Genomic DNA, 15,350 nt, shown 5'->3' with positions numbered 1-15,350 from the left:
AATGGGGACTGATGATCTCATATGCCGTCAAACATCATTGGTTTCTTACCACAGGCAACGTTTTTACAATAAACGTATCTGATGGGTCATAAGAAATTGAATGAATCTGGTTTCAATTCAGATTCCACTTAAAGGAATAGTCTACTCATTTTCAGTATTGAACTATGTCATTACCTTAACCAAGAAGAGTTGATACATCCCTCTATCATCTGTGTGCGTGCACGTAAGCGCTGGAGCGCGCTGTGACGCTTCGATAGCATTTAGCTTAGCCCCATTCATTCAATGGTATCAAACAGAGATAAAGTTAGAAGTGACCAAGCACATCAACGTTTTTCCTATTTAAGACGAGTAGTTATACGAGCAAGTTTGGTGGTACAAAATAAAACGTAGCGCTTTTCTAAGCGGATTTAAAAGAGGAACTATATTGTATGGCGTAATAGCACTTATGGGAGTACAAAATAAGAAATGTTACCTTACATGAGTTTGTGAGCAGATGGTCTTCATGAGAAAGTAGCATGTGGTAAATATATTTAGATAATGCAGCATGTAGTATCGTGAGCTCAGAAGGGGTTTACTGTGGCTTCTCTCTGCCCCACCAGTTCACAGTCTCGTAAACCTTGAGGTTTATGGGCTCTCAGTTGATTGCAAAGTGTCAGTCCTAGATGTTTTCATCATGAATGTGTACAGTGATGGATGAATCCAATAAAGCAGCACTTTTCAAGGATGCATGGGGAAGGTGGATCAGAAATGAATGAAAACACACAAACACACAGAATGTTTATCATTCCATAAAACATTACAGATAAAAGAACGGGAAAAAATGAGTAATGTCAGTCAATGTCGCTCTTTTTGAATTGTCTGATCATCTCGGTTTTCTTTGTCTAGGCTTTGTGGCAGATCGGTGTAAAGGATATTGCTTTGCGGCCCCGCTCATTCTGATTGGTCGGCTGTTTTCATATATACATACACTCTAAAAAACAAACGGTGCTATATAGCACCAAAACAGCTGCCCTGGATCGCAACGACAGAAGAACCATTTTTAGTGCCATACAGCACCGGTGAAGAACCAGTGAAGCACCCGTGCAGAACCATATGGTGCCATGTAGAACCATATGTGGTGCTATATGGCCCCTATATGGTTCTACACTGGTGCTTCACTGGTGCTTCACTGGTTCTTCACCGGTGCTATATGGCACTAAAATGGTTCTTCTATCGTTACGATCCAAAGCAACTGTTTTGGTGCTATATAGCACCGTTTGATTTTTTAGAGTGTATGGTAGCCGTGACTGTCTGCCCTTTGTGTTTGTGGTGGTTGCATCGGCATGTTTGCGAGCAGTGGCAGCTGATGTCATTGTTGTTTTCTGCACCTCTTCAATGTGGCGTGAGGTTGAACTGTGATAAACGTGTTTATTTTGGAACCCTGGACTGGGAATAGCAGTCACATTATTGTGGGATCTTTGGGACTGTAGAGACATTCAGCCTGGTATTAAATTTGCACTTGTCCGCAGGAAGCAGAACATCTCACACCTTCTCCCCCCGAGAACGCTGTTGCCAAGAAGGTGTCTGTTTGTGTGTGTGTGAAATTGACAGCTATAATGGAATCCAATATCTCTACCTCACACAATATCACATGCCTCTCTTGCTCTGTCTCTCTCTCTCAATCTCTTTTACTCTCTCGCTTTCTCTGTTTGTCTGTGGACCCCTCATCATCAAAGAAAAATTGTGCATCTGTTTTTTGCATGTTACACTAATCTGCAAATATTGCATAGACCTTAGTCTTCACAGTCAACTTCCTGCATAAAACGGGCATGTATAAAGGTTCCTAAAAGGCATTATTCACTTGACCTGGCCTGAAAGCTGATAGTCTATGTTAGACTATCATAAAACATAAAAGTAAAAAAAATGGGGAAAGCCTATTTTACCTAAAAGTTAGCTGTACAGCTTTTTTCTTAAAGGTGCTATTAGTAACTATTAGAAGGATCTCTTGACAGAAAGGCAATATAATATACATAACTACATTATCAGTGGTGTATAAATACCTTACATAATGAACTTTATTGCTTTTATTACCTTAGAATGAGACGTTTTTATCTCATACTCCGCAGGTCTCCTTAAAAGTTGCTGTCATGTTTCTATAGTGGCCCTATATGGACAAACTGTTCACTGTCATAAGTTAAATTGGTAACACCTAAAAAAGTATTTTTTTTTACTTTACTTTAGGTGAAACATTTAAGTAGAAAAAAACAGCAATTTTGAGGTGTTACCAATTCAAGTAATTTTTTTAAGTTGATCCAACTTTTCACTTTTTACAGTGTTCTACAGAGTGCGTTTCGTCCCTACGTTGTCTCAGACGACATTTGCTCTGTGGCAGCTACCATAGCTTCTCATTGCATTTGCGTTGCGATTGGTTGCAATTCACAATCTCACCACTAGAAGCAAGTACCCCATACTGTACCTTTAACTCATTCGCCGCCTTTTTTTTGTTGTTGTTGCACGCCAGCATTTCGTGCAATTTTCACAAAAGTTTCACCAAATGCATTCCAGAAAATTATTTTCAAAAATATATAAACATACAAATATATCAAATGAAAGAACAGACCCTCTGCTTTCAAACAAACGATAAACAAACAAAACGGAATATCTATTGTTTTTTCTCTGCTTATAAACTCTTAAATATGGGTATTTTTCTTTAAAAATATTTTTAGCAAAAAGCTGAAATAATTGCATTTTTGTGAAGGAATTTTGTAAGAGATCAAATTCAAAACAATTATCAAGTTTAAAATGAGTAAATTGGGTAATCTATTGGATAATTGGATAACGCTGTATTACATATTAACATAAAACCTCATCAGGAACACATTTTTTATGCAAATGTTTTCTCTTAATTGACAATGGTGGGGAAAGAGTTAAATAGTTACCTACATTGTAAAAAAAATGTCAAATCAACATATATTTTTATGTTTTTTTAACTTAATAAACTTAAAGGTGACATAGAATGGTTGAACGGAGTATTTATCCTTGTTCTGTGATGTGACATGTAGACAAAAAAAATTTGTTTGGGTCTGTAATGAAGCTTCCTAAAAACCTCTCTCAGATAGCTCTATTAGGGTGGGGGATTTTAAACAAGTGGTTTTGCACCTATTTGGCTCCCCCTACTGGCTTAACTTGCAATCTCATTACTGATTGGCTGACTTTGCTGCCGCTCAAAAAATGTAACCAATTATTTTAAAGTGGAAGGGCAGTTAGATGCCTATGATGTCATAAGCATCAGTTTTTCAGATTGGGCTGTTTTCTGGCTGACATTTCTAAAAGAGGAATTTCTATGAGACTAAGATGTTTAGCATGTTTAGCACTTTTTGTATGTTTGTGAATGTGGGTAGACTACCGTTATTCAACAAAGACAAGGTAAAAATGGTTTTTCATTCTCTGTCCCCTTTAACTTAACAATTTCAACTTTGTTTTTTTTAAGTTATGTCAACTTATCAAAATGTAAAATAGTAGGATGAATTGACTTGCAAAACCAAGTGTTTTATGCTGCATTTTTAACAGTGTACAAATTGTTCAGAATTTAATATATTTTGTACTATTTATATATCATTTTATATCAATATTGTTGTAAAACTTTTAAAATCCAAAAACTTTTTATTTCCATGTTCCCTGATTTTTCAACATGACTGTACAGTATATAAGTTAATGTAGACATCTATTTGCAGGTACAGTATCGTGCACAGGCTTCTTTCCCCCATAGCTTTTTACATCATATTGAGAGCGATCAATCAATAGTCATTAAAAATGGAATTCTAAAATGTCTCCCGTGTCTCGGCAGCGCATGAATAAAACATGGCCCATAACGACATTTTCCATCAGCCTTCATCCCAAAACTGTGACACAGCACCTCTTCTTAAGTCTTTACGGCGTTTATACATACATGTTAAGACGTGCTTTTTGAGTACTTTTTATTCGCCCTATTTGTGTCATCTGCGCTGTGTGGTTTCAGAGAGTGTGAATATTTTTTGTCTTGTTCCCCCGGGATAATAAGGGAGGGTGCGAATCCATCCCTAGACCTCCCTTAGGGAGGATAACTCCCCTGAGAAGAACTATGAGAACATGTAACAGATTAGCTGACAGGAAACTCTTCAGAGCTGATGAAAGAAAGAAAGATTGTCCTGTTCCTTTTCTTTGTCCTCCAGGGATCCTCTCAAAACTCCCGTTGCTTCTCGCTGAATACAAAGTGGCAGGGGCCATATTTTAATTATTTCATTATCACTTCTATGTGGCCACAATTCTGAAAACAGAATAACATGTCAGTTGTGACATGTAAACACAGAAGTTTGCCTTTTTACATAGCCTACAATGTAAAAATATAACTCAAAGCACCCCAGTCCACCTGGTACAGTTATGCAAGTGTCATTACTATTACCTTTTTTATTACTACTATTTGATTACTATTGCTTATACTTTCGAGGCGTGGATTTAAAGGTGCAGTGTGTAAGTTTTAGGATCTATTGACAGAAATGCAATATAATATACATTATAACTATATTATCAGTGGTGTATAAAAACCTTAAATAATAAACTGTATTGTTTTATTACCTTAGAATAAGTCATTTTTATCTACATACACCACTGGTCCCCTTACACGAAAGTCGCCATTTTGCCCTAAACAGACAGACTTCTTTACAGACCACATTTAATCTTAGATGACAACATGTTTGTCCTTTGTCGGGCATCGTAGCTTCTCTATGTGTTTCGAAAGGGAGGGGTGAGCTGTCGACTGAACCTAGGTTGCTAAAATCTACACACTGCACCTTTAAACAAGTCTTTAAAACAAAACTTAAAGAATAAAAATTTGGCATATAACACATTGTGCTATATGGACATTAAAACTGGGTTCATTCTGTTTGGTCTCATAATCTATTAAGGAGATCATTTCAATCACTGATTTCACACTGATTTTAGTCTTACTCAGTCAATATTAAAGATATCAAGGTTATATTTTCACAAAATAGTCTTTACATTATATAGAATGTACAAAAATGACTTTAGCTGGGTTTTCAAAGACAATGTCACAGGAAGGGTGGGAAATGTTTGTGTCTAACTAAATGTCTAACTGCTTGGAAACCTTGACTAACATTGTAAGTGGACCTAAGAAAATGTAAAATGCAAATTCATTCATCTTGCTCTACTGCGTTTCTCACTGGTTGGCAAAGCCTGGACCAAGATACACACCTCCAAAACATCTGCTGAGCTATGTCCAGTGAAAAGAACAAGCATCCAGGTGTCCAGATAAAAGCTCACTGCCAAACAAGAGAGAGAGAGCGGGTGTGATGACGATAGAAAAGAAAAAGTTCTTTAGCACTGCTTACGAGACCAGCAGCGACCACTGAGTCACACGGTGATTCTCGATGTTTAAGCTTCCTCTTTCATCCTGCCTGCGGGGGCCGGGAATCCGAGTTCAACTTCACAGCAGCACACGAGCTGGCTAATCTATAACACGCGTACAAAGAGAAGGTGCATTCTTCCTTGTTTGTATTTGATCAGCATGACAATAAAAATGTAACATGGAGCTAATCCAGAACAAAAACAGATAACTGTGGGCGGGGCTACAAACAGATGGAGTGGGGTTTCTGACAGATTACTGTGGGCGGGGTCCATCCACACATAAATTGACGGGCCATTTGACAGATTACTGTGGGTGGGGCTACAAACAGGGATTTCTGACAGGTTTCTATGAGCAGGGGTTATTAACAGATGAAGGAGCGGGTCATCTGACAGATTACTGTGGGTGGAGTTACAATTAGATGAAGAGCGGGTCAACTGACAGATTACTGTGGGCGGGTCTACAAACAGATGAATGAGCAAGCATCTAATACATTACTGGGCGGGGCTACAAACAGATGAAGTGGGGCTTCTGACAGATTACTGTGGGCGGCGTCTATCCACACATAAATGGGTGGGTCATCTGACAGATTACTGTGGGCGGGGCTACAAAAAGACGGGAAGCGGGTCATCTGACGATTACTGTGGGCGGGGTTACAAACAGATGAAGGAGGGCATCATCTGACAGATTATTGTGGGCGGGGTCTATCCACACATAAATGGGCGGATCATCTGACAGATTACTGTGGGCGAGGCTACAAACAGATAGAGTGGGATCACTGACAGGTTTCTATGAGCGGGGACTATTTACAGATGAAGGAGCGGGTAATCTGACAGATTACTGTGAGCTGGGCTACAAACAGATGAAGGAGTGGGTCATCTGACAGATTTTGTGGGCGGAGCTACAAACAGATGAAGGAGTGGGTCATCTGACAGATTTTGTGGGCGGAGCTACAAACAGATGAAGGAGTGGGTCATCTGACAGATTTTGTGGGCGGAGCTACAAACAGATGAAGGAGTGGGTCATCTGACAGATTACTGTGGGTGGAGCTACAAAAGATGAAGGAGTGGGTCATCTGACACATTACTGTGGGCGGGGCTACAAACAGATGAATGAGAGGGGCTTCAGACAGAATACTGTAGGAGGAGGCTACTTACAGATGAATTAGCGTGTCGTCTGACAGATTACTGTAGGCGGGGCTACAAAAAGATGATAGGTGTGTTACTGCGCAGACCGATCGGCGAGGTTTGCCGCTTGCAGTCGAGGGAGGAACTGAAGACGGAGCCGTCAAGCCGGACACCTGCTGCTTGCCGTTGTGTCGTGTGCGCCAGGCTTCCTTGTTTTTAATCGCAAATGAAGTGAATTAGATGCTGAATTTGATAAAAACAAACCTTTTAATAAAAAGTTGCAACCAGAAACATTTTATATCGAATATTTTAATTGCTGCTTATATTGTATACCTCGAAAATAACAGGAAACAAGCCTTTATTATTAAAATACCAATAGAGTTTGTTATTTTCATTTTTATTTTATTACACAACACAATATAACATATTTAAGCATATTAAAGTGTTTTTTCCTGTTTTAAAACATGAATTTATAATGTTTATTAGTGGAACTAAAGGTTGGATTAAACTTGAAACGCACGTGATCGTTGTCATCAGTGAGGCGACCAATCACGTAAACCTGTTACGTCATCAGAACTCCGTGCAGCCCCTCTGGAGAAGCTGCACGGGCGGAGCTAGCTGGCTACTCTCGAAACGCTCTCGCGGTACTTAAAAACCATATGACACAGTCACGTGCCTGCAGCGCCAGCTGAAGCCGGACAAAATTACTAACCGGAATGCACTGCTTCAAGTCAGCCGCCGATCGGTCTGCGCAGCGCCGCATGAAGTCGAACACACCTTGAAGAATTGGGTCATCTGACAGATTACTGTGGGCGGGGCTACAAACAGATGAAGGAGTGGGTCATCTGACAGATTACTGTTGGCGGGGCTACAAACAGATGAAGAGTGGGTCATCTGACAATTACTGTGGGCGGGGCTACAAACATATGAATGAGCGGGTCATCAGATAGATTAGTGTGGGAGGAGCTACAAACAGATGAATTAGCGTGTCTTCTGACAGATTACTGTGGGCGAGGCTACAAACAGATAAATGGGCGGGTAATCTGACAGATTACTATGGGCGGAGCTACAGATGAATGAGCCGTCATCTGAAAGATTACTGTGGGTGGGGCTACAAACAGATGAAGAAGTCGGTCATCTGACAGATTACTGTGGGCGGGGCTACTAACAGATGAATTAGCAGGTCATCTGACAGATTACTGTGGGCGGAGTTACAAACAGATGAAGGAGTGGGGCTTCAAATAGACTACGATGTCACATAACTGTATGGCAGGTAATCTGGCGGATTATTGGGTGTATCTTCTAACAGATTACCATGGGTGGAATTTACGTTTTTACCGGGCTGGGTTTGGGGAAAATTGTTGGCTCTTCTAAACATTTAATGAGTTCGGCTTTTAATAGATTGCTTTGAGCGTTGCTTTTGATAGGATGCTGTGGGTGGGGCTTTTGACTGTGTTCCAGACACTGTATTGAGTCTGTAGAAACGGCACTGATAAAACTGTTTATTCTGTGAATGTGCAGTTGCACAGTGGATATGATCACACTGTCAGCAGTCAGGCGGTCTGTTGATTGATGTGCGTCTATGTGTGTGTCTGTACAAGATCATTAATTCCAACCAGGCTCAGACAATCGCATCAACAAATCCCATTTCAGCCTGTCGCATTTGACCCCTAGTGAGAGAGCTGGCAGGGGAAAGACTGTTGGCGTGGATTAGAGAGATAAAATTGCACAGCACCAGAAGAAAAATTCAACGTTGAAACCCACACTGACCAGTTATAAAGGATATTCGAACAGACAGCGAACCGTTAGAGAGGAATAACTGATATTTATAGCAATTTTAGAGGGGATCAGGAGGCGTTTGTTGGAATAATATTGTTGCTATCACTTCACATGTCTCTGGGATATTAGGATTAGCGTTAGATAGATGAGATGCACGATGAAGCGCTCACTTCGAGATCCACTCGCATTTGGAGAAACTCGGGAGTGTGTCACCACAGGCAGGACATAGTGGTGCATAAATAAATATAAACCGTCAGTTTTTGTGAGGGAATTCATGCTTTCAAAATGCAAACGCACAGCCATCTTGAGTCAAATACACATATAAACATCCATCTAGCCACTTGGAAAGACCACTGTGTTTAGCCTAAAAGCAGTTTATGGCGATAAAAAACAATTGGTTCTCTCTCCCTTTCTCTCTCCGTCGGTCTGGTTTCATATCCTTCTCTCACTCTTTCTAATGGGCTTGCAAACTGCGGTGGTGGCGATGGAGATGAGCTGCACACCTTTGCGCCTCCTGTTGTTTTCTCCTTTTAGGTAGAAAACAGCATTTGAATTCTGAACCACTAACCGCTGAAATGAAATGCTAATCTCTCCCCACGTTTCATTCTTTCCTGTTCTTGCTCTCTGGGCTCACCATATGCCGCGGCTTTCACAGAGCTCCAGGAAAACGGTCAAATTTCGGAAAGAGCGCAACTTCTGGTCTTTAAACCGTAATTTGCTATTACACGTTAAATTGTGTCACGTTAAATTGTAATTACACATGCCAATGTGTGTCTAATGAAGATTAGAAGCAGTTTTAAAGCTGTATGTGATTTTGCATGTGTGCGCTTGTGTACATGAGTGAGTGTGGATCTGCGATAATGTTTCTATTACTGGTTTGCCTTCATAAATATTAATGTAAAACATGCTGACCTTAATTCCAATTCTGTCTGCTGGCAAATCTCTCCTCCTCTCACCCACTCATCTTAGTAACCTTAGGAGACAATGAAAGTAGACAGTGCTGATAAATCCTCTATGCTTGTTTTGTCATAATGGATGAATGAATGGGTGGATAGTTGAACGAACAAACGAAAGATAGATCGTCTAAATCAATGATTTGTTTTTCTTTGGTCTAAGGACACCTTTACAATGAACTAAAAATTCCTTTCAAAACCACGTGAGCTTGATCTAAGGAAACTTTTGAAGCATGCTGTGAATCTTCATATAAACTCTAAGCATGAACAAACTTCCATCTCACTTCCACATTTAATTGCTGAGTGTTTCTCTGCTCTCTAACAAAGCATTTCTCGCCCTATTTACAGCCATAGAGAGTGTTATTCATCTGAACGCTCTTATGAACAGACTGACTGTTTGTTTGTTACATCCTGAAAGGATATAAAAAACCAACCCCGTAACTGTATTTTATAAGTATCCCCGAAGTAAAAATGCACATTAACTGGACCTTCCTCGCTGTATGAATGTGTATGTGTATGTGTGTGTATATGTCTATGTGGGTCTCAGTGTGTGTGTTCTGTTTCCTAAATGATATCTTCTGCATGCTCAGATGCTCCTGAGCGGGTGGCGACACCCCCAGAGGAAAATGATTGACAGCTTGGCAGTGATAGCAGGAGCTATGCTGTGAGCAGAGAACGTTGAGGAGAGCAAATGGAAAGAGAGAGAGAGAAGTCTAGAAAGAATGTAAGATGATATTTATAGAAAAGAATTGCAAGGATTTTAGCTGGACCTCCATCTTAAAGTTTCACAGGAAATGAAATGTTGTATGTGGTAGGCTACTTGTCTTTGAATCTACAACTGTAAATCGAGCGAGTGAACGAGGCATGGTTTGCATTGTGTGTTAATCCAGTAGTTTTGACGTGTTAAATACGAGCAGGGTTGGACTACTCCATATTAATTAATGTGCACAACCAGAAATTAAACTTTGTTTTTGCACAGGCCTACTAAAGGGTTAATGGTGCCACATGGTGATCAACAGTAAAAATGATAAATTTTACCTCTTTGCAAAAGGAAAAATCAACAACAATTAAGAATGCATGATAATAAGGTTTTAATGGCTCTGCAATCAAAAAAATGTGGTTATAATGGAAGTCAATGGGGCAAAAATGGTCACGAACCATAAGGGGAGCTAGATTTCAATAAGCTAGAGCGGGGAAAATAAGTATTTGACACATCAGCATTTTTATCAGTTAGGGGATTTCTGAGTGGGCTATTGACAGAAAATTTCCACCAGATGTAGCCATCAAGCCAAATATTGAATTCATACAAAGAAATCAGAACATTTAAGTATACAAGTTGAGTCATAATAAATAAAGTGAAACTAACTTTCTGACTTATAACTTTGTGTTCAATACTTATTCCCTGTTTCATTTCACTTTATTTATTATGACTCAATTTGAATACTTAAATGTTCTGATTTCTTTGTATGAATTCGTTTGGCTTGATGGCTACATCTGGTGGAAATTTTGTGTCAATAGCGCACTTAGAAATCCCCTTACTGATAAAAATGCTGATGTGTCAAATACTTATTTCCCCCGCTGTATTTTTGCACATGCTTGCAGAGAATGGTTTACCAAAACTAAGTTGGGTTTTTCTTTTTCACATTTTCTAGTTTGATAGAAGCACTGGGGACCCAATTATAGCACTTTAACATGGAAAGAATCAGATTTTCATGATATGTCCCCTTTAATATAAAAAGTGCATGTTCTTATTATCCAACTGTAGTCATTTAAATGGGATGCAATGATAATAATATGCAATAGGAATATTACATTTATGTTAACATGTTACTTCGAAATGTAATAAATTAATTGGCTTAATTTTACATTGTATTGTTAGTGCATCTATAGACAGAGTCATGTGGCGCATAAGCTTATAAATGTAAAATCCATTAGCGTGAAACAAAACAAAACACAATCTGTTGTTCTACTAATGGAGTTTTTAAGCATTTGTATAGGAGAAAGGAGAAACCTTTGATAAATGTCTCACCCACAATACTATACATCAAAACTTTAACAAAATTAACATAATTAAGAAGCTTTCCATTTTATAAACACATAAAATGAACCCATCACAAAAAAAACACAGAAGGAAATAACTCTAAAGCTTATTTTCCATGAGACGTTCAGGACTTAACTTTCTAACAGTCAGAGTTTTAAAGTTTTATACAGTTTTGGTTGTTTGAAAAGATCGAGGCAGATTTCAAGAGCGTTCCAAACACGCTGATATGCGTCAGTGACTGGAAATAATGAATGCAACCCAACACCGCCTTCACTTCAACTAAATTTTTCTATTGAAATATTTTTTTTTTAAAGAAAACTGCATCGTTCTGCTTCAGAACCGGTGCATTCAACAATACTTCAAATTCTGACTGTAACTTTGTAAAGTGTGAAGAGATCTGAAACAGAGTTTCATCTTTGTTATTCAGGAAATGACAATGTCATTCTTACCTGCTATTCCCAGGTGCCAAAGAGGTAAATGCCAGTGGCAGGACGTTCACGGTAAAGAGTTCCCTGAAGCTCCAGGTGGACAGAAATGATGATGGTGTGGCTTATACCTGTAAAGTGGACCATGTGGCCCTGACAGCTACGCCACAGCAGACCACAGAGGTGTTGGAGGTTCACTGTGAGTACAGCAGGATCCTGAAAACATACACAGAGATTGAACGGTTTGCCCTAAGGGAATACTTCAGGGTTTTATAAGTTGGGTAAGAGCGCCACTTGGTGGATAATAGCAGAAATATGGATTGCCTGAAAAACTCGTCAATGGCGTGGAAAGAGTTAATACCTTAAATACAATACGATCTAAATCTATATGCCCTGTAAATCATGTGGTATGCCCAAAATATGTCATGCATGCAAAGATTTAATAACTATTCATTGCTTTGTCTGTCTCACAGATGCGCCACGTGTGGAGATCAAACACTCCTTAACCATCCCACAGGAGGGACAGTACCTGAAACTGGAATGTGTATCCAAAGGAAATCCATCGTAAGCATCCGCAGTTTATTGGCGAATTATAATGTTTGCAAAGAGCTTTGGGAAGATGCATTTCACCAAGTAGGGAATGGCCCTGTGGGCAGGCCTACGGCTAGTGCCTCCTAACCATCATACTTGAATTAATGTGATGATTCGAATGGGATTCTGTTGAAATTAAACAGCTAGGAATATATAAACATAAATGAGGACAATGAAGCACTACACTACTTACAAAATAAGCCCAAATAATAGTAAAAAAAATTAAAATCACTGAATAGCGTTTAGGCATTTTGTATGTAATGTGGCTTCTCTAAAGACTCCAAAGCCGATTCCGAAAATAATATGTAAAAATTGGAAATGTGTCAAAGGCGCTGTTGTAGCATTATGGCACATGTTGTCCTTTCATTGATTTTTGCATTAGCTTCATTAAGCTATGGAAAAACATTGACTACATTTGTACATTATTCGAAGCTAAAGGTCAATGTTGTTTGTTCAGGCCAGATCCAGTACTCTGGACTAAAGATGGAGGTGAACTGCCGGATCTGGACCGCATGATCGTTGAAGGACGAGAACTTACCTTCACGTCACTGAACAAAACAGACAACGGCACCTACCGCTGTGAAGCCAGCAATCATCTGGGCACCAATCACGCTGAATATGTGCTGTTTGTTTATGGTGAGTGACAGATGCCCTGTTTCTACCCTGCTGTTTTGAAGGCTTTGAAAGCTAAAGTTTGTTGGTTTGACGTGTACATTCATTTTATGAAAATCTATAATCGTCTCTAAAGGGAAAAATTGTGTTGGAGAGATTGGGGTAAGATGTGTCAGTGGGTAAACTACACTTTAACTCAAGTTGCCCGCCAGCATTTTTTGCTATTTTCACAAAATTTTTACAAAATGCCTCCCAGGAAAATTTTCTTCTATAAATATATAAACATACAAATATATAAAGTGAAAGAACAGACCCTCTGCTTTCAAACAAACAATAAACAAACAAACAAACAAAATGGGAAAAAACAACGTTTCATCCTATCTATATTTTTTCCCTGCTTATAAACTCTTAAATATGGGGTTTTTTTTATTAAAAAAAATAAAATAAATAGCAAAAAGCTAAAATAATTGTGAAGGAATTTTGTTAGAGATCAGGGGCCTCATTTATAAAATGCTGCGTAAAACCATCCTACATTTAAGCATTTAACAATCATTTATAAAAAATGCGTACGTGTGATTCATAAACCGAACGTATACGCGCAGAAAAGGCTATGAATCGCAAATTAACTTGAACTTGTGCGCAGCCGATCAGTTTCAGATCTCCGCCTTTAAACGATGCCTAATTAATGTCATAGACATATAAAAGAGCGCTTGTCAATGTTTAAATCTTTTACGAGCAGCAACAATAGCTTTTATTTCCAAAAACCTGCAGCAATCGGATAAGCAAAATTGCGTACGTCTGCTCAGACCCTGGCGTGGTGCTAAGCACTTTTCCACGTCAAAAAGTTTTTTATAAATATGGACTTTGCCGTAAATTTTGGCGTACACTTTTCCACGTCGAAAACAGTGTTTATAAATATGGACTTTGCCGTAAATTTTTGCGTACACTTTTCCACGTCGAAAACAGTTTTTATAAATATGGACTTTGCCGTGAATTTTTGCGTACACTTTTCCACGTCGAAAACACTTTTTATAAATATGGACTTTGCCGTGAATTTTTGCGTACACTTTTCCACGTCGAAAACACTTTTTATAAATATGGACTTTGCCGTGAATTTTTGCTTACACTTTTCCACGTCGAAAACAGTTTTTATAAATATGTACTTTGCCGTAAATTTTTGCGTACACTTTTCCATGTCGAAAACAGTTTTTATAAATATGTACTTTGCCGTAAATTTTTGCGTACACTTTTCCATGTCGAAAACAGTTTTTATAAATATGGACTTTGCCGTGAATTTTTGCGTACACTTTTCCACGTCGAAAACACTTTTTATAAATATGGACTTTGCCGTGAATTTTTGCGTACACTTTTCCACGTCGAAAACACTTTTTATAAATATGGACTTTGCCGTGAATTTTTGCGTACACTTTTCCACGTCGAAAACAGTTTTTATAAATATGTACTTTGCCGTAAATTTTTGCGTACACTTTTCCATGTCGAAAACAGTTTTTATAAATATGTACTTTGCCGTAAATTTTTGCGTACACTTTTCCATGTCGAAAACAGTTTTTATAAATATGTACTTTGCAGTGAATTTTTGCGTACACTTTTCCATGTCGAAAACAGTTTTTATAAATATGGACTTTGCCGTGAATTTTTGCGTACACTTTTCCATTTCGAAAACAGTTTTTATAAATATGGACTTTGCCGTGAATTTTTGCGTACACTTTTCCATGTCGAAAACAGTTTTTATAAATATGGACTTTGCCGTGAATTTTTGCGTACACTTTTCCATGTCGAAAACAGTGTTTATAAATATGGACTTTGCCGTAAATTTTTGCGTACACTTTTCCATGTCGAAAACAGTTTTTATAAATATGGACTTTGCCGTGAATTTTTGCGTACACTTTTCCATGTCAAAAACCGTTTTTATAAATATGGACTATGCCGTGAATTTTTGCGCACACTTTACGATCAAATCTGTGCATACGCACACTTTATAGATGAAGCCCCAGATTTAGAATGATTATCATAACATACACAGAGTTTAAAATTACTTAATAATTTTTTGCTTCAGTTTTTTTCATAAATTGGGTAAGTGCGCCATCTAGTGGATAATCGTGGTGTTACAGATTAACATAAAACCTCATCAGGAAAAAAAAATGTATGCAAATGTTTTCTATTAATTGACGAGATAACTCGTCAATGGAATGGAATAAGTTTAAGCCCTTCACACAGAGTAAAAAAAGTAACTCTCTTGTCATTTCAGTTGATAGCGGGCACCCTGAAATATAATTAGGCATATAAGTTTCACCTCCATTTCTCTTTGCCTAGAGGGCACCTTAAGTAAAGGGCGACACAGCTTACCACACTCTCTCCAAACCACATCCTCCATGACTTATTTTAAAGCGATCGACTTGCACTACCCACATAACAGCAAAG

The 15,350-nt window shown here is 38.6% G+C and overlaps 1 protein-coding gene and 1 long non-coding RNA gene across 6 annotated transcripts in view; one reads left to right on the top strand and one right to left on the bottom strand.

Moving 5' to 3' along the window:
* cadm2a (cell adhesion molecule 2a) overlaps positions 1-15,350 on the top strand; it is a 670,454-nt gene that overhangs the window by 634,870 nt on the left and 20,234 nt on the right. For all 5 annotated transcript variants that reach the window (XM_055208561.2, XM_055208557.2, XM_055208559.2 and 2 more), the window contains 3 exons: positions 11,743-11,904; positions 12,179-12,269; positions 12,754-12,932. In XM_055208561.2, coding sequence (XP_055064536.1) covers positions 11,743-11,904; positions 12,179-12,269; positions 12,754-12,932 — 432 coding nt within the window. The remainder of the gene's footprint in view (positions 1-11,742; positions 11,905-12,178; positions 12,270-12,753; positions 12,933-15,350) is intronic.
* The window catches only part of LOC129447029 (uncharacterized), a 156,356-nt gene continuing 152,800 nt past the window's right edge, over positions 11,795-15,350 (bottom strand). The window contains exon 3 of the long non-coding RNA XR_008645357.2: positions 11,795-11,921. This is a non-coding gene — a long non-coding RNA (uncharacterized lncRNA). The remainder of the gene's footprint in view (positions 11,922-15,350) is intronic.

The sequence above is a fragment of the Misgurnus anguillicaudatus genome, chromosome 12 (genome assembly GCF_027580225.2).
Source record: "Misgurnus anguillicaudatus chromosome 12, ASM2758022v2, whole genome shotgun sequence".
Taxonomy (NCBI): Eukaryota; Metazoa; Chordata; class Actinopteri; order Cypriniformes; family Cobitidae; genus Misgurnus; species Misgurnus anguillicaudatus.
This window is presented reverse-complemented; position numbering and strand designations above follow the sequence as displayed.